At 44.8% G+C, this 22,688-nt stretch overlaps 1 protein-coding gene across 7 annotated transcripts in view; it reads right to left on the reverse strand.

Annotated features, from left to right (window-relative positions):
• The window catches only part of nf1a (neurofibromin 1a), a 306,791-nt gene that overhangs the window by 14,470 nt on the left and 269,633 nt on the right, over window positions 1–22,688 (reverse strand). For all 7 annotated transcript variants that reach the window (XM_078422133.1, XM_078422136.1, XM_078422134.1 and 4 more), the window contains 9 exons: window positions 21,749–21,850; window positions 19,562–19,702; window positions 17,731–17,857; window positions 14,487–14,618; window positions 11,321–11,456; window positions 7,384–7,541; window positions 5,023–5,145; window positions 3,568–3,695; window positions 162–262 (listed from right to left, as the gene is read on the reverse strand). In XM_078422133.1, coding sequence (XP_078278259.1) covers window positions 162–262; window positions 3,568–3,695; window positions 5,023–5,145; window positions 7,384–7,541; window positions 11,321–11,456; window positions 14,487–14,618; window positions 17,731–17,857; window positions 19,562–19,702; window positions 21,749–21,850 — 1,148 coding nt within the window. The remainder of the gene's footprint in view (window positions 1–161; window positions 263–3,567; window positions 3,696–5,022; window positions 5,146–7,383; window positions 7,542–11,320; window positions 11,457–14,486; window positions 14,619–17,730; window positions 17,858–19,561; window positions 19,703–21,748; window positions 21,851–22,688) is intronic.

Consider the following 22,688-nt stretch of genomic DNA (forward strand, 5'->3'; position numbering starts at 1 on the left):
CCTTTTTTTTAAAAAACCCAATGGTCAGATCCTCTGGAGCAGTTTTTTAATAGCATGCTTGTGGATGCTCACAAAGAGACCATAAATGCTAATTTCAATGCCCACAATTTCTATTCCGGTTGAAGATCGAACTGATACTGTGCAACAGCAGAGGAACTTACACAATGGGAAACACTTTGGGGAAGACGACGCTGGCTTCAGCTAAGTACTCGTACAAGATGCGCTGATCAAACTCATCTGTCGTGTGTTTCACCAATGTGGCCTTTTGAAAAGAACACAAACTCATTAGTATGTTGGAATTGATTTCAACATTCTCCTGATTCACAAAGAAAGGTTCTGAGAAGTGACTGCTCAGCATCGACTTTACCGATAATGCTGGTGACAGACATAGAACAGTGCAGCACAGAAACAGGTCCCCTTGGCCCACAATCTATGTGGTGAACAAAATGCTAAAACCAACTCTTAACAGCCTGCACAGAATCCATATCATCAAATCCATGTGCCGATCCAAATGTCTCTTAAATGCCACTATCTTATCTGCCTCCACCACCCCCCAGGCACTCACCACTGTCTGTGTATAAACAAGCCCTGCACATCTCCTTTAAACGTTGCCCTTCTCACCTTCAAGCTATGCCCTGTAGTCTTTGGTATTTCTGTCCTGAGAAAAAAGTCACACACGATGCACAGTATCTGTACTGCTGGTTCAGAAATACAAAACAATTGATTCAAGAAATCTCAGGTTTGAAAATAAAAGTTATCATGTGCTACTTTCACATCTCCAAGTTTATAGAACAAGGTGACAGTCCAGATAACAGAATTTCTTGGTACTTCAACATCAAATTTTTAACCTTGGGATTAATTCAAGACTCTCTGATGTACACACTCTGATGTACACAAACAAGTCAAGTCAAGTCAAGTTTATTTGTCACATACACATACAAGATGTGCAGTGAAATGAAAGGTCACAACATGTACTGTGCATATAGATGCAAACATTTAGTATACAACAAATTAAAAAGACCTCCAAAATTTAGATTGTCCCATTTCAGGAAAGACATTTAGACATCCAAGGACCTGAGAATTATCCTTTCTTCCTTCTAAGTTACTTCCTTCTAAGCGATGAATTTAATGCTGATATTGGATGAGGATCCAAAGTACAAGAGGGAGAGAAAGAGTAGGTGTTTTGGTGGCCAGATTGCACACTGGATCAACTCACAGGTACAATTGCAATGTTTAAAGGGACTATCGCTACGTTTCAGAAACATTTGGACAGGTACACGGATAGGAAAGGTTCAGAGGAATATGGGCCAAACGCGGGCAGGTGAGACGAGTGTAGACGGGACATGTTGGTCGGTGTGGGAAAGTTGGGTCGAAGGGCCCACGCTGAATGAATCCATGTCAAGTTAAAATCCCAATCCCAGTGTACCTGTTGCCCCCCCACCCGTCCATGAAGATTACTTGACTGGTGATGACCAGATTCAAAATATGTCACATACTTGAGCAAGAGCATAGACACGCAAGGCAGGGTGGGATTTTTTTTGGACTATTCTCCACTTAAGATTCACAGTTATAAATGACTAGAAGACAATGGTCAAATAGTATTCAGAAAGCCATCAATTTCAATGTTGACCTTCATATTTGGAGCGAAGAAACAGAAGAAGTGACACAAGGAACTGCAGATGCTGGAAACGCGAGTAAAACACAAAGTGCTGGAGTAACTCAGGGGGTCAGGCAGCATCCGTGGAGGCAGTTGGACAAGTGATGTTTTGGGGTGGGGACACTTCTTCAGATATATTGTAGTAAAGGGGGGCAAGGAAGCTGGAAAAGAGTTAGCGGCAGGACAAAGCCTGGCTTGTGATACAGGTGGAACAAGGTGAGGGAGTTTCATTGGCAGATGGTGGACCAAGGCTGAAGAAGAAAAGGAGACAAAAGGGAGTCAGATAAAAAGAGGAGTGAGCTGTGAAGCCAAAGGGAGGGATATCAATGGAAGGGGACAGGGTGGGAGGAAGAAGAAGGGAGAAATGGGTGCACACAGGGGTGGGAGAAGAGGGGGAGGCATGGGCAGAGGAAAGGGGTGCTGGGTTACTTGGAGAAGTCAATGTTCATACCTTTCATAAAAACAAGGCAGTTTCACCAAAAGCTCACAAAATTCTGCACATCGAATAGACAGCTTTACTTATTGCACAAAACATGAAGTGCTGGAGGAACTCAATGGGTCAGGCAGCCACTACGGAGGACATGGATAGGCTATGTTTTGAGTCGGGACCATTCATCACTTGCCTGGCGTTAATCCGCCCGTACCTCTCTCCCAGGTGGAATCAGTCTGAAGAAGGGACCAGACCCGAAATATCACCTATTCGTGTTCTCCAGAGAAGCTGCCTGACCCGTTGAGTTACTCCATCACTTTGTGTTTTTTTCAGCTTAAGATTCCAGCATCTACAGTTTCTTGTATCAAGCTTTACTTATTGAGATAACATCCCATAGACTAAAACATTCTGCCTCGGTTTTATTTCAGAATTATCATTATGTTGAAGGCAGGTTTCTCCCACTGGATGGGACGAGGAAAAGGTGGCAGAGGAGAAGATAGTGATGACTCGAGATTTATTGAGATACAGGCATAAATGCAGTTGTGCACAATTATACAGAAGATAAGATCAGGGAAGCAGAAGACAATTCTTTAGCCTGATTACCCACCAGAGTTAACTTACAAGCCACCTCTTGAGATAACCCGACTGTGGATGCCCAGATTGTAAGTACATTGTGAAGATTGTCGCTCAAGTGGTGAAATTATCGCAATCTGTGTCAGAAAGCTACCATTTGAGAGGAAGAGAGGAACAGAAAAACACTGACCCCAGCTATTCCTGCACACCAATTTGCTTTGGGAGCTGACAACCCAGCAGTATAAATATTGATTCCTCTAATTTCAAGCAACCCTTGTATTCCCTTTTTCTCATTCTCTCCCCCACGCTAGTCACCCCGCTAGTTTCACTGTTCATGTCCCTTGTTTATCACCTCTTCCATAGCCAACACCGGCCCATTGTGGGCTCCTTGGCCATCGGTGCCGGCTCTGATCTGTTCTGTTTCCCTCTCCCCTAACTCTCAGTCAGAAGAAGGGTCTTGACCCAAAAAGTCAGCTATCCCTTGTCTCCAGAGATGCTGCCTGACCCGCCGAGTTACTCCTGCATTTTGTGTCTCTCACCACTTTGCACATACTTATAGTCATGCGTGGTCTTTTCTCATTCCTGTATAGTCTTTTCTTCGACAGGATAGCAAGCAAACAAAAGCTTTTCATTGTACCTCGTTACACACGACAATGTTAAACTAAACTAAATTCGGTGCTCACATAAGCATCTAGAGATGAACCGAGATCAATGACAATATATAACGGCGTCCATCGTATAATAGATCTAAAGAACTGAAAAAAGCCCCAAATTACATTCTTCCCATCCTCAATGTGCCTCAGGAGAACTATGCTACTTAATAAAAAGATAATTCTGTGCAGCAAGTTTAAAGAAGCACTGGACACAATCCAAATGGCAGCAGATGTTAAACTGGAAGTACACCTACTAGAACAGTGAGTAGTAGCGCCTGGATCTTTGGGTCGGTGAGGACTTCTTCATCTAAAAGCACATTTGATTCAGACACCGAGACCTTCCGCAAATGAGAGTGCTGCTGTGAGGATAACCGCTGCGTTTCTAAGTTAGGGAAAGTACAAGCAGTTGTAAGAGTACGTTGCAAATGAGAACTTGAACAGGAATCATATTTAGCCGGCCACAAGAAATTAAATTACAATGGCGATAAAGTTTATTTCATGACGAAAGCCAAAATGAATCATATAATGGACAACCAAGAGAACTCTGTGGGTTTATGATTCCTATGGTGAATTTATCCATTACAGTTGAGACTAGGTTTGTTTCCCAGTCTATGGCATGTTAGGTGAAAGTTAGTGGAACCAAACGAATGAGATTTTCAGAAATGGACATAGGTCAAAGCTGGACACAAAGTACTGGAGTAACTCAGTGTGTGTCAGGTAGCATCTCTGGAGAACAAGTAACATATTGAATCAGACCCTTTTTCAGACTTTGATCCTTCTTCGGAAGGGTCCCAACCTGAAACGTCTCCTATGTATGTTCTCCAGAGATGCTGCCTGACCAACTGAATTACTCCAGCACTTTGTGTCCTTTTTTGTAAATCAGCATCTGCAGTTCTTTTCCATACATTTATCAGAGCTCTCACTTCTGAATCTAGAAATAAAATCTGGAATCACACATGGAGTAGATTTTGATCTTGGCAAGGATCATGTCTACCTGTGACACTCAAGAGACCAAAGAACCCGTTGAGATTCACCATCCAAGTTAATGGAGCAATGGTGGTCAGCTAGGTGACATATGAACTCAAGGGAGACCTCTGTTGTTTCAGGAGAGGGATGAAAATGAGAACAATAGAAGGAAGAAAATGTAAAATGATGGAAAATAAAAAACAGCATTGTAAAATAGGCACAAAAAGCTGGAGTAACTCAGCGGGTCAGGCAGAGATCTTGGGAAAAAGGAATAGGTGACACTTTTGGTTGAGACCCTTCTTCAGACTCAAGTCACTCAGTCTGAAGAAGAGTCTCAACCGGAAACGTCACCAATTCCTTTTCTCCAGCAATGCTGCCTGTCCCACTGAGTTACTTCAGCTCCTCGTGTCTATCTTCGGTTTAAACCATCTTCTGCAGTTCCTTCCCTCACAGCATTGTCAAATATTGAACTGAAACAAAATGGAGGCATTTTCATAATCGAGGCATTTTCAAAATTGAGGCATTTGATATGCTCCAACTAAAAGTGCTCAGTTCTGACTTAGCGTTGCATAACATTGAAAGGGCTTGGTTGACCAAGACGTTTCTGTAAGATTACTAGGCCAAAAGGTACATTGCACAGAATGGCAACTCAGCGCGTCACTCTTTATTGCAACTAGATGGAAGGAAATATAAACCAACTCAATCTGTGAATTATAACAAATAGAAAATACTTGGCGAGTTACCCATTTCAAAGTCGTGCTCTGCCACACGCCTCATCTTGGGCGGAGTAGTAATCCCTGACTCGATCTCCTGTCTCTTTGGTGCTTTACTATCTGAAATTAAGTGGTCAAAGCTTTTCCTTGTACCTGAAAGATAATGTACATCACCTGTTCAGTTTTAAACATGCGAATATGCCACAAGGTGGCAGAATTTATTCATCAATGCATGAAGATAAAACCAAAAGACATTTCAGGAAGTGCTTCTCTGCTGCCCCAGTCAAGATTTATCCCTAAATCAACAGAATAAACAACTATCTTTTCACTTCTCACTTTGAGGAGGATTGCTGAGTGCAGTTTCAACGCTACTTTTCCTTAGGGACAACAGCAGAGTGCTTTGGGACAATGTGAGGCTATGAAAGATGGTGCAGGAATTAAAGGCTCTCTTGTTTCACTGACACAATGGCATCCTCCGTGTGGTGACCACTGCTGGGGTCCATCACAGGTACTGACCTCCCCACCATCCAAGGGATCTAGAAGTTTAACTGTGCCAGTGCCCTATACCTGGCGACTCTTTGCATACTTTGTGCAGGGTGTGCAAAATAAAGAATTTCACTGTGACGTGTCACATGTGATAATAAAGTATCAATCAATCGAGTCACTGCCTCAAAAAGGCAGCCAGCATCATCACAGACCCACACCACCCTGGTCATGCTCTCATTTCACTCCTGAAGGGATAGGAGTCCAAAAACGTAATATCCATGTTCAGGAGCAGCTTCTTCCTTATAACAATCAGGCTATTAAACACTGCAACCTCCAAATAGGCTCTGAAGTATATATGAAGATTTGGGGGCATTATTTTTGATTTTGCTCAATAATTGTCTATTTATTTGTCTGTTTTTTTTTTAAATCCACTGAACTTTTTTGTTGTTTAGAATGCGTTTTAGTGAGGACTGTGTTTACATATCTGTTGTGCTGCTGCCAGTAGGAATGTCATTGTTTCATTTGCAGGACAGATGACAATAAAACACTCGACTCTTGCAATGGGATGTGGGAAAATCGAAGCAAAAACTCCATGGTCACCACTGGGCCTCTGACGAAGAAACAGTGCTGAAAGATCAGGACGCAGGGGAGGGAAGACATGTTGTGGGGAGTGGTGTGAGATGGCTGATAGTTCTGCTGGTAATTCAGTCTGCTGCCAGTCATAAGTTCATAAGTGATAGGAGTAGAATTAGGCCACTTGGCCCGTCAAGTCTATTCCGCCATTCAATCATGGGTGATCAATCTCTCCCTCTAAACCCCATTCTTCTGCTTTCTCCCCATACCCCTGACACCCATACTAATCAAGAATCTACCTCTGCCTTAAAAATATCCATTCACAGCCTCCAAAGCTGTCTGTGGCAATGAATTCCACAGATTCACCACTCTCTGACTAACGAAATTCTTCATTATCTCCTTCCTAACAACATCTACCTACTCTCTGGCATTACTCTTCCTGGAATCAGAAGAGCTGTAGCCAGTCAAAAACAATGCCTCAGACAATCAGTGGATGAAAGACACCCCCTACATGGCCACCCTTTGCTACCTCAGCGTTTGAAATCACGCAGAAGTTTCCTCACTTCTGTCCATCCACTGGACTACAGTGCATCGTCCAGAAGGCTCAAACTCTGGGAAGAGAGACTAGAGAAATCTCCGGAAGACACTCACAGGGCCCTCTGAGATCCCTCTGAGAAACTCCCACCAGGTGCCGACCAACCGTGGATAACCTGGCGCAGTCTCAACAGACTACGTACGGACAGGCCTGGGGAGGAGCAAATGGAACATGCTGAAGTGGGGATATACTGAAGATGCGGCAGACTCCGAGTGCGGACGGGGCCTCCAGACTATGGAACATCTCCGAAGCTGTGACATGCTGCATAACGCACACACTGTAAAGGATCTCGCAGAGGCTAACGACGTGGCACTAAAATTTGCTCGCTATTGGCAAACAGTTGTGTGATGACACGAATAAATAAATAAATCCTTCCTAAAGGGTTGTCCTTTAATTCTGAGTCGAGGACCTGAGGTCCTAGACTCTCCCACTAGTGGAAACATCCTCTCCACATCCACTCTATCCAAGCATTTCACTATTCGGTACGTTTCAGTGAGGTCCCCCCTCATCCTTCTAAACTGCAGCGAGGAGATCCCTCCTAATTGCAGAAGTGCTCCACCCCGATCTCACAATGCTGCCTCTCCGCACTGAAATCGCCTCATTCGACATCACATTCTCCCAGCATTAAATCAATATCGTGCCAACAATAAATGTGCCTGTTTAAGGTTGTACTTCCTAGTTTTCACAGCACAATTGATCTATGCACTCTGTGGTGCATTCACGGTTTATTTCCTTACCTAGTAGCTTCTTGGTGTTGGCCTGTGAAGGCTGCCCCATGTCCAGACTCATAGACTTGCGTGTCCTGGGGCTGATCTGTCCCATCGTCGGGTAGTTAGCGGCCAAATACCTGTCCGAGATCTTGGGTGAAACCCATGGCTGACTTTCTCTTAAAGCTCTAAAAGGAAACACAGGGGAAAATAGGTGAACTCCACAAAATATGTAATGTGCTCTTTTAGTGGTCAAAATTCACAAACATAGAACAATCTCAGATATTAATGGGGAAGAGCGAAATATGACATTAGGCACAAAAGTGAAAACAAGTCCATTGGAGAGATACTTTCCAACAGATTCAGAGAAATAAACTCAAACATTTTTTAGTTCAGTTTTATTTTGTCATAGAGTCACACAGCATGGAAACAGGCCCTTAGTCCCAACTTCCCAACGTCGACCAACATGTCCCATGCGTTGGGCCCATATCCTTCTAACACATCCTATCCATGGACCTGTCCAAATGTTTTGTGATAGTACCTGCCTCAACTACCTCCTTTAGCAGTTCATTCCAAAAATCCACCACCCTTTGTGTAAAAAATGGTGCCCCTCAGGTTCCCATTAAATCTTTCCCCCCTCATCTTAAACCTACGACATACTCTCGAGCACACAATTGAACCAGGATCTCTGGGGCTGGGAGGCATTAGCTTCCATGAAGAGAACCATGAACTTGAAAAGCAAGGAGTGAACATCCCTAAGCCACGTGCAAATTGGCAAAGGATGAATCGGATTTGATGGATAAATGCATGGCGTGGGAGAGATGTGTTCTGATTCATGGGACACTAGCAGCAGAACGAGCAAACTCCACACAGGTTAGGATTGAACCCAAACCTCCGGCACTCTGAGACAAATGTAATGCTCTTTGCTTGAGTGAACACAGCATTTGCAACAAGGAAGACGAGTTGATAGCACAGATAGTGACAAATGAGTATGATCATTTGTCACCTACAACGGGACCCCACCACTGGCCATATCTTCCCATCCCCTCCCCTCTCTGCGTTCCGCAGAGACCGTTCCCTCCGTAACTCCCTGGTCCATTCGTCCCTTCCTACCCAAACCACCCCAACCCCGGGCACTTTCCCCTGCAACCGCACAAGATGCAACACCTGCCCCATTACCTCCCCCCTCAACTCCATCCAAGGACCCAAACAGTCTTTCCAGGTGAGACAAAGGTTCACCTGCACCTCCTCCAACCTCATCTATTGCATCCGCTGCTCTAGATGTCAACTTATTTACATCGGCGAAACCAAGCGCAGGCTCGGCGATCGCTTCGCTGAACACCTGCGCTCGGTCCGCATTAACAAAACTGATCTCCCAGTGGCCGAGCACTTTAACTCCCCCTCCCATTCCCAGTCTGACCTTTCTGTCATGGGCCTCCTCCAGTGCCATAGTGAGGCCCACCGGAAATTGGAGGAACAGCACCTCATATTTCGCCTGGGCAGTTTGCAGCCCAGTGGTATGAACGTCGACTTCTCCAACTTTAGATAGTTCCTCTGTCCCTCTCTTCCCCTCCTCCTTCCCAGATCTCCCTCTATCTTCCTGTCTCCACCTATATCCTTCCTTTGTCCCGCACCCCTGACATCAGTCTGAAGAAGGGTCTCAACCCGAAACGTCACCCATTCCTTCTCTCCCGAGATGCTGCCTGACCTGCTGAGTTACTCCAGCATTTTGTGAATAAAATGAGTATGATGGTTTAGCTGTTACAGGAGCATGGTTGCAGGCTGACAAGGATGCTTAATGTTCCAGGTTATGCACTGTTTCAAAATAGCAGGCCAAGAGGAAAGGAGATGGGTGGCATTGTTAATCTAGGAAGGTACCAGAGCTGTGCTGAGTCATGATGCAAAAGGAAATGGACAGTAATTTGGAATCTGTCAGGGTTAAAATTATAAGTTGCAGGGAAGGGAGACGGGAGGGAGTCATCTGCAGACCCCCAAAATGTGGCTTCTCAATAGGCCAGAGCATAAATGGGGAAAAATCAAGGGCACGTTTCAAGAGACCAAATAGTTAGAGCTTTATACTCTGGAGTTTAGAAGAATGAGGGGTGACATTATTCAAACAGACAAGACCATAAAGGGGCTTGACATTAGCAGTTACCACAATGTTTTCCCAATTGGGAGAGTCTCGAACAAGGCAACATAACGACAAGGGGCTGGTCATTTAAAACTGAGGTGTGTGGAAATTTCTTCTTGCAGATGCGGGTGAATTTGTGGGCACCTCTGCCTCGGCACATGGCGGAACATGGGTCATCATCAGCAGGAATGCAGTGGAACAGAGGGATCTGGGAATAACTGTGCATTGTTCCCTGAAGGTGGAATCTCATGTGGATAGGGTGGTGAAGAAGGCGTTTGGTATGCTTGCCTTTATAAATCAGAGCATCGAATATAGAAGTTGGGATGTAATGTTGAAATTGTACAGGGCATTGGTGAGGCCGAATCTGGAGTATGGTATGCAGTTCTGGTCGCCAAATTATAGGAAGGATGTTGACAAAATGGAGAGGGTACAGAGGAGATTTACTAGAATGTTGCCTGGGTTTCAGCACTTAAGCTACAGAGAGAGGTTGAACAGGTTGGGTCTCTATTCTTTGGAGCGTAGAAGGTTGAGGGGGGACTTGATAGAGGTTTTTAAAATTTTAAGAGGGACGGACAGAGTTGACGTGGGTAGGCTTTTCCCTTTGAGAGTGGAGAAGATTCCAACAAGGGGACATAACTTCAGAATTAAGGGGCAAAAGTTTAGGGGTAACATGAGGGGTAACTTCTTTACTCAGAGGGTGGTGGCTGTGTGGAATGAGCTTCCGGTGGAAGTGGTGGAGGCAGGCTCGATTTTATTATTTAAGAGTAAATTGGATAGGTATATGGATGGGAGGGGATTGGAGGGTTATGGTCTGAGAGCAGGTAGATGAGACTAGGTCAGAGAGAGTGGTCGGCATGGACTGGTAGGGCCGAACGGGCCTGTTTCCGTGCTGTAATTGTTATATGGTTATATGGTTATATTTAAAGTTGAGGTGGACAAACATTTGGAAGATTGACAAAAATGTGTCTGGAGACATGGCCAGCATCGATCAGCCACAATCGTATTAAATGGTGGGGCAGGTTTGAAGGGCCTGAAGGGTTTTCCCACTTTCCTGTGTCCGTTTACTTTAGTTTAGAGATACAGTGCAGAAACAGGCCCTGTGCCGACCGGCAATCCCTGCACACTATCCTACACATAGTAGGGATAATTTAGAATTTGACCAAGCCAATTAACCTGCAAGCCTGTATGTCTTTGGATTGTGGGAGGAAACCGGAAATCATGGAGAAAACCCATGCAGGTCATGGGAAGAACGTACAAACTCCGTACAGACAGCACACATAGTCAGGATTGAACCCGGGTCCCTGGTGCCTTGAGGCGGAAACTCTACCGCTCTTGTGGTGTTTCAGCAAGGTTAAATGCTTGTTTCACCCTTACTGACTTTCAGACTAACTGCCTTGTAGCCTTCCACAATGTAGCCATGAAGTCAGTTTTTTTCCTTACACAACCTCCCCAAAGGTGCCAACGTCTGTGCTTGTCACGGCCAGCCCAACCTCACAGAATGTATTGCATAGGCAACTCGGCCGACAGGTCCATGCATTCACTTGCCCAAGCCTCTTCTCACCGTTCTTCATCGAATCACATCAATATATCTTTTGGTCCCTCCCCACCCTAGCTTGTTTTTTCAATTTCCCTTCTACAATCAGTTAACATGGCAGCAATTCTCAATTCACATAAAGCTGGAGCGCAATAAATTAATCTGGCAAGAGAGGCTATTTTTGAAAGTGCAACAAAAGATATGGAGCCATATTTTCCAGCTCCTCCCAGATATCAGCAAAAGATCAACACAGCCAAAGCAAAAACACGATGGAAACAATGGAAAAAAGGGTGTATATAGACCTGGAACCTGGGTCACCATGGTGCATGGCGTATATATCCATTGGCACGTTCTCCATGGAAACGTCAGACATTAAGAGAGACTTCCTATGTTTCAGGCTGCACCGACTCCTCACCTCCTCGGAAACAGTCAGCAAAGCTGCAGAAAAAGTATGTTTTTCAATGACGGCTGTCACACGGCTCTTCTTCCAAGTCTGTTACCATTACCCCGGATCCCCCACCCACCCCGATTCTTAATTTCAAGATTAAGGTAAATTACATAGATGGGAAACCCGTGAGCATTCATGAGTTCAAGAATTCTAGATTTCATTTTGTAAGGAGCTCCATCTATAATCCAAGTTGTACACCAAGTTGTACAATGTCGTCAGAATGCCCGAGAGTCGACTGCCAAAACAGCTTCTGTCTGGAGAACTGAGTCAGGGCAAGCGCTCAGTAGGAGGACAGAAGAAACAGTTTAAGGACTGCCTCAAAGTGTCCCTCAAAGACTTGGACATCAACCTCAGCACTTGGGAGTCTCTTGCTCTGGACCGTCCAACCTGGCGTAGCAAGCTCACCACAGGAGCCCGTGCAGCAGAGAACAGACGCACTGCAGAGGCCCAGAGGAAACGCACTGCGCGCAAGGGCCGGGCTACCTCCATTTCCACTGCAGCACCCATCCACTTGTGTCCTACGTGTGGGCGTGCCTTCTGGGCCCGGATTGGCCTCACCAGTCACTTCCGGACCCACAGTCACCAATCCTCCAACTGAAAGTGAAGTCATGGTCATCTTCCAACCCGAAGGACGAACAACAACACCACAGAAACATGCCATTCAGCCTATTAGGGTCCACCTGTCCAAAGCACCATCTGTACTAATCCCATTTACCAGTAAAGGTCTAATGGTTTCTGTGTCATGGAGGCTGATGTGCTTGACTAAAAACTTCTTATATGTTGTGAGAATATCTGTCCCCACCACCTTCTCTGTCAACGTGTTCATGATTCCAACCCCTTGAGATTCCCTCTGTACCTCCTGCTTCTCATCTTAAACCCATATCCTCTTGTTGTGGACATCCCCCACTAGACGATGATGATCCTTACTATCCCCTCTTGAAGATCACCCCTCAGCCCCCTGTGTTTCAGGGAAAACAATCCCACCCTGTCCAATCCTTCCCTATAACTGGCATCAAGCCAGGCAATGTCCTGCGAGTCTCTTCTGCACTCTCTCAAGCACAACCATATCCATCCTGTTGTGCGGTGACACAAATTAATCTAAACTTCTATATTTAGCACTGGAAATGGAGATGAGCGGAACCCAACACTGACGCCGTATACCTCCTCCCTCGACTCCGTCCAAGGACACTGACAGTTCTTTCAGGTGAGGCAGAGGTTCATTTGCACATCCTCTGTTCTAAGCGTGGACTCCTATGTGTAAACGCAGACAACACGATTGCTGACTGGGCAAATTGCATGCTCCTCATGGAGCATCTCAGAGGGTTCAGGCAGCATCTCAGGAGGTCATGGATAGATCATATTTTGGGTCGGGACCCTTCTCCAACATCTGCAGTTCTTTCTGACTCTGGAGACGAGTACAATTGTCCTCTATTGCCATCACCAAGTGAATAAACCCCATGTATTCTGCTCAGCAATGAACACTGGCAAGGTATGTTAACTGTTGGAGTAATCACCTGTTCACGCAATGTCAATGTACAGGTAGGTGTTCCTTGGGTTAAGGAAGATGTCTAAAGGGAAATTGGACTTTACGCAAATTCTCCCAGACTATGCTCTCAGGGGTAGCACTCTTCACCCGGAAACAATGCAAAGATCGCCCACAGAGAAAGCCAATCCCTTCTCCAAACTTTCCTTCAGGTATGGTCGAACACTACACACCCTGAGCTGTATCTTGTTAGAGCACACTTCGTTAAACCGCCGACAGTTGTGTCGCTGATTAACAACTCCGCTCCCTCCATCACTTCCCCTCTGACAAACACCAGTCACAGTTCACCTGCTGGTTACAGCTCCTATTACCTACGTTGACCTTCCCCAGTCTCCTCTTTGCAAATCAGTTCCCAAGGGTTGTCGCGGGACAAGAATCACACATTACAATTTTGGGGGAAACTGCTCACCTCTGACTAATGGCTAATTCAGTGTACAGATGGTTCCCATGCATAACTTGAAAACCCCTTGTACTACGAATTCCACTGTCATATGAGAGATAGCATGAAGGTATTTCCTCCACCCCTCACCTTGCACTTCCTATCGACCTGAATCAACTTCAATAACCACAAACTCCTGCCCAAGCAACTCACGTAACACAAAGTTGGGAGGGGATCTTGCATCTCTATGTCTCAAATATTTTTGAAAGAATGCCGTACTAATTCATGTTAGGCAAATTACATGCTCCCCATGGATATCGTACGAATCCAAGTTCACAGGAATGGATCGTCTTCTATGACTGGGGTAGCTCACATGGCAACTGCATTGCTATTTATTTGTGAACTTTCCAACCATGTGCCCCCAAAATTGATTGAACCCTGACCACAATAGGGGCTCATACGAATCAGGTTAAAATCAAGAAATAAGGAACTGCCATTGCTGTTTTACAAAAAGACACAAAGTGCTGAAGTAACCCAGTGGGTCTGACAACATCTCCAGTCCCGACCCGAATCATCACCAATCCAAGTGCATCAGTCACAGGAGCAGAATTTGGCCATTTGGCCCTTCAAGTTTACTTTGCCATTTAATCATGACTGACCTATCTTTCCCTCTCAACCCTATTCTCCCGCCTTCTTCCCATTACCCTCGACACCCTTGCTCATGAAGAATTTGTCAAGCTCCGCCTTAAAAATATCCTTTGACTTGTCCTCTGCAGCTGTCTGTAGCAGTTTCACGACTGTCTGTTCTCCAGAGATGCTGCCTGATCCACTGAGTTTCTCCTGCACATGGTGTATTCTTTTTAGTCACCAAGTGAAATCTGTCTGCACCTCCGGTTTATGTTTGTTGACTTATTTTCATCAGCTTTTGATCGACATGCCACACTGGGGCAGTGGGTATAAATCACCCCCCCCTTCCCACACCGTTATTTTTTCTGGCAGTAAACGCAACCAAACCAGTTCGTTAACAATCATAGAATGGGAGGAATCACAGCTGTAGTTTACTTTTGATAAATTGAAAGCAGATTAAAGTTTTCTCACCAGCAAGATAAGCCACACTTTGAGTGTTGACTTCAAATTTGTCGCAGTTCCTGTGCTTGCCGACCAAGGCTAGCAGGGTGTGCAGTATCCTCACCGTTCTGGCCACAGTGGTGGGAGACGGATGCCTGTAGCCTGAGGAACAGGGATGGAAGGTGGGGGCAAGAGGAACATCCACTTAACATTCAGTCCGAACGTTACTTTCTAAATTACAAATTAGTGCTGACATCCAACTTGAGGTTTTCCCTTTCGAAAATAAAACAAACTGCGATCTTGAGGCACAAAGATAAAACATAAAATCACGCCTTATTTAAATATTTCCGAATCTAAACGTCGTAAAGGAAGGTGGCAAAATCAGGGGAAAGACCCAGCTGCCAGTATTAGGTTAATATTTCCTCCTCGCCCCCACCCTCCCTACAACAGCCCTCAAAGGCAGATGGAGACTGCAGCTGTGATGTGGCGCTGTCCCTCGAGTCTTGACTCCATCCCACACCTGCGCGCCTCATTTCACACCTGCGCGCCTCATTTCACACCTGCGCGCCTCATTTCACACCTGCGCGACTCATTTCACACCTGCGTGCTGTGCCTTACAAAATATCAAGGCCTTGAGATCAGATACCATCCTTGCTGAGGTGCTAAAACCTGGCTGGGAAAAGCACAGATTCACAATTTCATCGGAAAGAGCAGGATACACTAGAGATTATGATCATAATCACAAAGGTTTATGTGATTATGTTTATGTTAAAACTATCACTTTAGATAGTTCCTCTGTCCCTCTCTTCCCCTCCTCCTTCCCAGATCTCCCTCTATCTTCCTGTCTCCACCTATATCCTTCCTTTGTCCCGCCCCCCTGACATCAGTCTGAAGAAGGGTCTCGACCCGAAACGTCGCCGATTCCTTCTCACCTGAGATGCTGCCTGACCTGCTGAGTTACTCCAGCTTTTTGTGAATAAATACCTTCGATTTGTACCGGCATCTGCAGTTATTTTCTTATAATCACAAAGGTGGCAGTTCTGACCACGGTAACTCCCTGGGCGGGTCTCCCTGCTCTCTACTGCGGGGAAAGTCATTGCTTGGCCTCTCCCAACTGCAACTTCCCAGTGAGCGGAGGGGCTGCACACAGACTCACAGGAGAGATTCCGCCCAGCTACAGGCACAGCAAAAACATCATGAGATGTGAAAGGAGCAGGATCCACCTCTGCACATCATATCTTTCAACCCTGTTGAAGCCTTTGATCCTATTAATCAGGGGACACTGCAGAGCATTCTCCACAAACTCAAGGTGGGGTTTGAGCGCGGCGACTTTTTATGTGCTGGTCCCAGAAGAGAATCTACTATTACCCAAAACAATCACCCCACTCTTTTAAATCTATATTCCCAATCTGTTGTACTTGTGGCTAGATTGTATTCATGTGTGGCATTATTTGATTTAATTGGATAGCATGCAAACAATAGTCTTTTCACTGTACCTCGGTACACGTGACAATAATAGGGTGGCACGGTGGCGCAGCGGTAAAATTGCTGCCTTACAACACCTGAATCCCCCAGGTTTCGATCCTGACTACGGGTGCAGATTTTTCCGGGTGCTCCGCTTTCCTCCCACACTCCAAAGATGTATAGATTTGTAGGTTAATTGCCTTTGCTAAAAATTGTAAATTGTCCCTGGCGTGCTTGTGTACGGGGATCTCTGGTCGGTGTGCACTCCGTGGGCCAAGGGGCCCGTTTCCGGGCTGTATCTCAAAACTAAAGTAAAACTAATAAACCAATACCAATTCCGGTTGCCCATAAAAAAACATCTCTCTGATTCTAGCCAAGTACATCGACAATAATGTCCATCTCAGTGAAGGTGGTGGCGAACAAGGTTGTCATGTTGCCTTTGCGCTATCTTCAGTCTTTCTCACCGCTGTTTTGTACCTCACGTCCCACAAACAACTGAGGGTGAAGTTAACCTTTAGAAATCGTCTGAAACTCTTCAAATTACAGTTGATCACACTCCAGAACCAAGGTCTAGCAAACACCACTCAACATCTGCAGTGTACAGAACCTGTACCAAGTTTTCCCATTGTCCACTGACTATAAAGGTTCCCAGCAAGATCCTGGAAAGCATTGATTACTTCTCATATTTTGGCAGACACCCGTGATCATATTCACCAAAGCTTCCCTGCATCAAGACAGAATCTTCCCAAAGGTAGCAAATTGTATTGATGAGAATAATACTGTTGATACAGTCTACATGGACCCCCGTAATGCCTTTGACAAGCTCCCACATAAGCGACTAATCCAAAAGAGCAAATTAGCACATTAGATCCATCGCTAGCTGGCATTGGGTAACAGTGGATGGTAATTTTGGTGATTGGGAGTATGTGACCAGTATTGTACCACAGTATTTGGCACAGGGACCCTGCCTGGTTGTTATCTATGTTTTCAATGTTCATGTATTGATGATAATGAGGATAGTCATGTTAATTGTAGCTGCAGGACAACTGTGATGAATTAATTAAATGAGTAGAGCCATTGTAGATAGAATTTAATCCTGTGGTGAGTGTCATGTGATACACTTCGGGAGGACCACCCAAGCAGGGAAATACGCAATGAACGCAAGGAATCAACTGAGGATCAGAGGGACTTCAATGTACATGCCCAAGGGACCCTGAAGATGGCAGCACTGGTCGATGAGGTGGTTAAGAAACCACTCCGAATACTTGCCTTCATTAGCCATAGCATAGAATGTAAGAGTCGTGGAGTCATGGAACAACTTTATAAAACATTAGTTCGGCCACAACTGGAGCACGGTGTCCAATTCTGGTGGGGCAGTGGAAAGAGCAAGGGAGGGGGTAATTGCTCAAAACTCAATCTTCATTTGAAATGGAGAGAATGCTGGCAAGTGGGATTAGTTTGGATTGGCATCAGGGTCAGCACAGACACTGTGTTCCTGTGCTGTAACTGCTTCATAGGACTTTGATAATTTCTACAATGCATCAGCACTGATGCTGATCTGCTCGTCTCCTTTGTTCACCTAATCAACGCAACGTTGCTTGTGCATATAAACTCCAAGGCAGTAACCAGAAGTAAACAGTTAGGTGGATGTCTACTATAACAGTATGCGGTGGTGGCAGACATAGGAAGGAAATGAACAGTTTGCAAAATTTCACATAGATAACAAAATAGATAACAAATCTTTCCCTCCATTTCTATTAGAGTTTAACGTGGAACCTGCAGAGGCTGGTGATGGATTAATCATCCTCACCTTTCATCAAGTGTCCCACCAATGCAAAGTTGAAGTTCGAGTTGAAATTCAGCCCAACAAAATGATCCATCTGCTTGCAATGCCATTCCAAAGGCCTTCTGATCTCCATAAATACCTCCTCTGGACTCTGAAGAGGAAAGCAAAAGGCTTCAATGAACAACATCCCAAATCACTGTTGTATTCGCCACAAAATGGTGGCATTTACTGTGCCATTCCAACAGGGTCAATTAATGGTGGTTTGGAACTGACATGCATGGCTTCTCCTTACTCTTGTCATTTTCAGGCAAATTTCAACACAAAAAACAAAAGCCAGAGATTGCCAAATGTCTACACTTGTCTACTCGCTTTACAAAAGCAGTTTGAAAATGAGTGAAATCAGGTCGAGTTTGTTGTCATGTGCACAAATACAATGAGGTGGAGGCACAGTGAAAATCTGGCTTGCAGCAGCATCATGGGCAGAGACTCAAACACACTGGAACACAAAATTATATATTACTTACACATACAATTCTGTAAGGCAGTAAAAAGATTAAAAAGATATTAGTCCAAAGCACAAATAGAAATTAAAAAAAAACAAGTATTTGGTAGTCCAAGAGGTGCACTGTTGTTGTGGTAGGATGAGGGTGAGTGGGCTGGTTCAAGAACCTAATAGCTGTGATGAACTGAAGGTAAACAACCAAATGCTGCTGCTCATTCCATTTTCTTTTCTGAAAATATTATGTTTTTGCTGATGTTAGGATGCACTCACTCACACACTAAAAAATGGCACAAATTTGAAACTCTCTAGTGGCAATCCCTAATTTTATAGCTGAGACTGGCAGATTTCTAAAATTAAGCAAGGTATTGAGGGGTGTAGTGGAAAGGGAGGTTCATGGTGTATTCCAGTCAGTGATCAGCCATGACCTTACTGTCAAGGGACAAAGTGTGTGACTTATTCCTGTTCCTATGTTCCTCAGAGCTTCTAGATAATGCAGTTAAAACATTGAAATACTCCAATAATAATTATGTAGTAAAGTTTTTTTTATACGGAATATACAATAATATTTAATTTAAAAGAGAAAATTGTCATTTGTTTTACAAGGGAAAGCCTTCAATTTTTAGTAGAACAGTATACCTATTTGGATTACGAGGTGTGACCTAAAACTGTTCAATGAACTTTTGTAACTTTGTTGGCACCAGAAACGTGGTGACACTTGTGTACTGACTAGGTGAGGTCTGTATGATTTTACTGTGTTGTAAGCAAAACAAAGCATTTTCACTATACCTAGGTACGTGACAATAACGTATGTAGGAAGGAACTGCAGATGCTGTTTTGCACTGAAGATAAGACACAAAACTCTGGAGTAACTCAGGGGGGCAGTCAGCATCTCTGGAGAAAAAGAACAGCTTCGGGTCGAGACCTTTGAAGTAAAGTATCCACTGAATTGAAATAAAATGCACCTTTCTCAGAAAGGCGCAGCGGTAGAGTTGCTGCTTTACAGCGAATGCAGCACCGGAGACCTGGGTTCAATCCCGACTAAGGGTGCTGTCTGTACGGAGTTTGTACGTTCTCCCCGTGACCTGCGTGGGTTTTGTCCGAGATCTTCGGTTTCCTCCCACACTCCAAAGACGTACAGGTTTGTAGGTTAATTGGCTTGGTAAATGTAAAACTTGTCCCTTTTAGGTGTAGGATAGTGTTAATGTACGGGGATCGCTGGTTGGCGCGGACCCGGTGGGCCGAAGGGCCTGTTTCCGCGCTGCATCTCTAAACTAAACATTGAATTTTTCAAATATTCTTGTCTGTTAGGTCGTGTCCCACTTCCAGACATTTGCAGCCCGCTTACCCCCTTACCTTGTCATTGAAGACTTTAAGGCTATCCAACGTATGCAGGTTTTGTTCCAGCAACGCTGTGCCGGCTGAGTACAGATTGACTTCATCCAGTTGCAGCACCGCGACTGCCACCCAAAACAGGGCCTTGTGCATATTTGAGTCCTTTAAATGGGGAGGGGACATGATCAGGAAAACAAAGGTATTACATAGAAACATAGAAAATAGGTGCAGGAGTAGGCCATTCGGCCATGGCTGATCATCCAACTCAGTATCCTGTACCTGCCTTCTCTCCATACCCCCTGATCCCTTTAGCCACAAGGGCCACATCTAACTCCCTCTTAAATATAGCCAATGAACTGGCCTCAACTACCTTCTGTGGCAGAGAATTCCACAGATTCACCACTCTCTGTGTGAAAAAAAACTTTCTCATCTCGATCCTAAAAGACTTCCCCCTTATCCTTAAACTGTGACCCCTTGTTCTGGACTTCCCCAACATCGGGAACAATCTTCCTGCATCTAGCCTGTCCAACCCCTTAAGAATTTTATATGTTTCTATAAGATCCCCCCTCAATCTTCTAAATTCCAGCGAGTACAAGCCGAGTCTATCCAGTCTTTCTTCATATGAAAGTCCTGCCATCCCAGGAATCAATCTGGTGAACGTTCTCTGTACTCCCTCTATGGCAAGAATGTATTTCCTCAGATTAGGAAACCAAAACTGCACGCAATACTCCAGGTGTGGTCTCACCAATGCCCTGTACAAATTTGGTTCTCCCGTTATATAGAGTGATAGAGCAGAGAATATTTAGCCCATCTTGTCAATGCCAACAAAATGTCCCATCTAAGCTAGCTCCATTTTCCCTATGCTTGGCCCATATCCCTCTTGAACCTTTCCTATCCATCAGGTGGATGCATAGTGTCTCTTGCCCAGAGTTGGGAAATCGAGAACTGGAGGGCATAGTTTGAAGAAGGTGGAATGATTTTTTCGGAATCTGGTAGTAATTTTTTCACGCAAAGGGTGGTGGATGTTTGGAACGAGATGCCGGAGGGGGTAGTTGAGGCAGGGACTATCACAACGTTTAAGAAGCAATTCGACAGGTGCATGAATAGGACAAATTTAGAGGGATATGGGCCAAATGGTATAGATTGGACATGTTGGTAGGTGTGGGCATGTTGGGCCGAAGGGCCTGTTTCCACACTGTATGACTATGTACCAAGAGGTTTGGACATCCATGTACCTGTCCAAACGTTTAAAAAAATGTTATTGCGTTGCAAACTTGTAGAGAAACTGAAACACATACACCAGTTTGGGGTGATTAATCAAGCACTACCACATAACAAATAAACACATTTAGAACTGTAACTGTTTCAATTTGACAAGTTCTTGTTCATTAGCCTGACAACGTAGAGGCTTCCTAGGTTACAACTGCCCTGCCGTGGAGAAATCCGACTGTACACAAATTCTCCCTCACGTTTTAAAAGCATTTTTCAAGCTAGCAGTAATGATAATAGCAATATTAATTAAAAATTATAAAAAATGTTTTGTGCAACTCGTTAAATTGACTGAATGTCGTGTATATTCCTTCAGTTTTAGCTTGGGCAACTTACATCCCAGCATATTTTACTTCAAACTTTAACTTGCTTTCCCTCTGCCTCCATCCCAACCCCCTTCCCAGTTCTCTGACCAGTCTGACTGTCTCCCTGATTACATTTTATCTCCGTTTGCTATGTTATTACCTTCTCCTAGCTAACAATGATCTATTCTACATTTTCCTTGATCCCCCATCTCTTTGATGCCTCGTTTTGACACCTTCCCTTTCCTTATCACTGTCTCCCTCTCCCCTGACTCTCAGTCAGGGTCATGACACGAAAGGTCACCCATTCCAGAGATACTGCCTGACCCGCTGAGTTACTCCACCATTTTGTGTCTATCTGCAGTTCCTTCCTACACATAATGTAGTACCCCCTCAGTACTGCACTGATCTCACTTAGTTTCGACCTGTAAACCCACAATCTACCACTTTTAAATCAAGAGTGTTACTCTGACTTGCAATTAATTTGAATTAACTTGGTTCTCTTAAAATTAGCGAGCGTTGCATTGATTGGATTGAAATATAGTCAGTCAAATTTCTCCTTGCTTTAGAACGCGATAGCTGTTCTTACTGAAAAGCTTTACATTTGGAAAGTTATTTGCTCATGTTGTGGCTTTACCTTATTGAGCAGTGGCTGAAGTTTGGTCAACGCAATGACAGTGGCTTCTATCAAAACTTGGCTGTTGTGATTATCGGGACCTTTCAGGCAACTTTCCAGACCCTGTGCACAGAGGTAGAAAGGATACTGCGGTTAGTTATCAATTTTACACGCAGACACCAGAACATTTCCTCAAAGATTTAACTACCGACAAAACAAAAATTATTTGCTGCTGACTCAGAAATGAATGCTGACTGCCAATCGAAATTAATCAAATACAGGAGGGGGGGGGGGGGGGGGGGTGGGGAGGGGTGGCGACCCAAATTCAGCGCTGTTCCCAGAGGCTACAATGTGAGCTGCAACAACAGCAGGGTCACCGGAAAGGCCTGAGAGTGAAGAAGGGCTCGCTTGTGCACTTTGCGAGTCGGGTCAGAAGGTGGAATTCGAAATGATCCGGGAGACGGTGGAAGCTGGGGATGGGTCGGCAAGTCATTCCATTCAATAGACAATAGACAATAGGTGCAGGAGTAGGCCATTCGGCCCTTCGAGCCAGCACCGCCATTCAATGTGATCATGGCTGATCATTCTCAATCAGTACCCCGTTCCTGCCTTCTCCCCATACCCCCTGACTCCGCTATCCTCAAGACGTCTATCTAGCTCTCTCTTGAATGCATTCAGAGAATTGCCCTCCACTGCCTTCTGAGGCAGAGAATTCCACAGATTCACAACTCTCTGACTGAACAACTCACATTCAGTTTATATTTCCCCCCTTCTGTCATGGGGTAGACTGACTCCCCTCCCACACCCCCCCCCCCCCTCCCAATCTTTGCACATCCCCAATCCTTTCCACTCGTCACTTTAATTTCATGTTTCATGGTTTTTCTTGTTAATAGATCAATTTCCCTCCTGGGATAAATAAAGTTCTATCATATTTTATATTTGTTTTATTTAAATTTCTGCC

The sequence above is a fragment of the Rhinoraja longicauda genome, chromosome 26, assembly GCF_053455715.1.
Source record: "Rhinoraja longicauda isolate Sanriku21f chromosome 26, sRhiLon1.1, whole genome shotgun sequence".
Classification (NCBI taxonomy): Eukaryota; Metazoa; Chordata; class Chondrichthyes; order Rajiformes; family Arhynchobatidae; genus Rhinoraja; species Rhinoraja longicauda.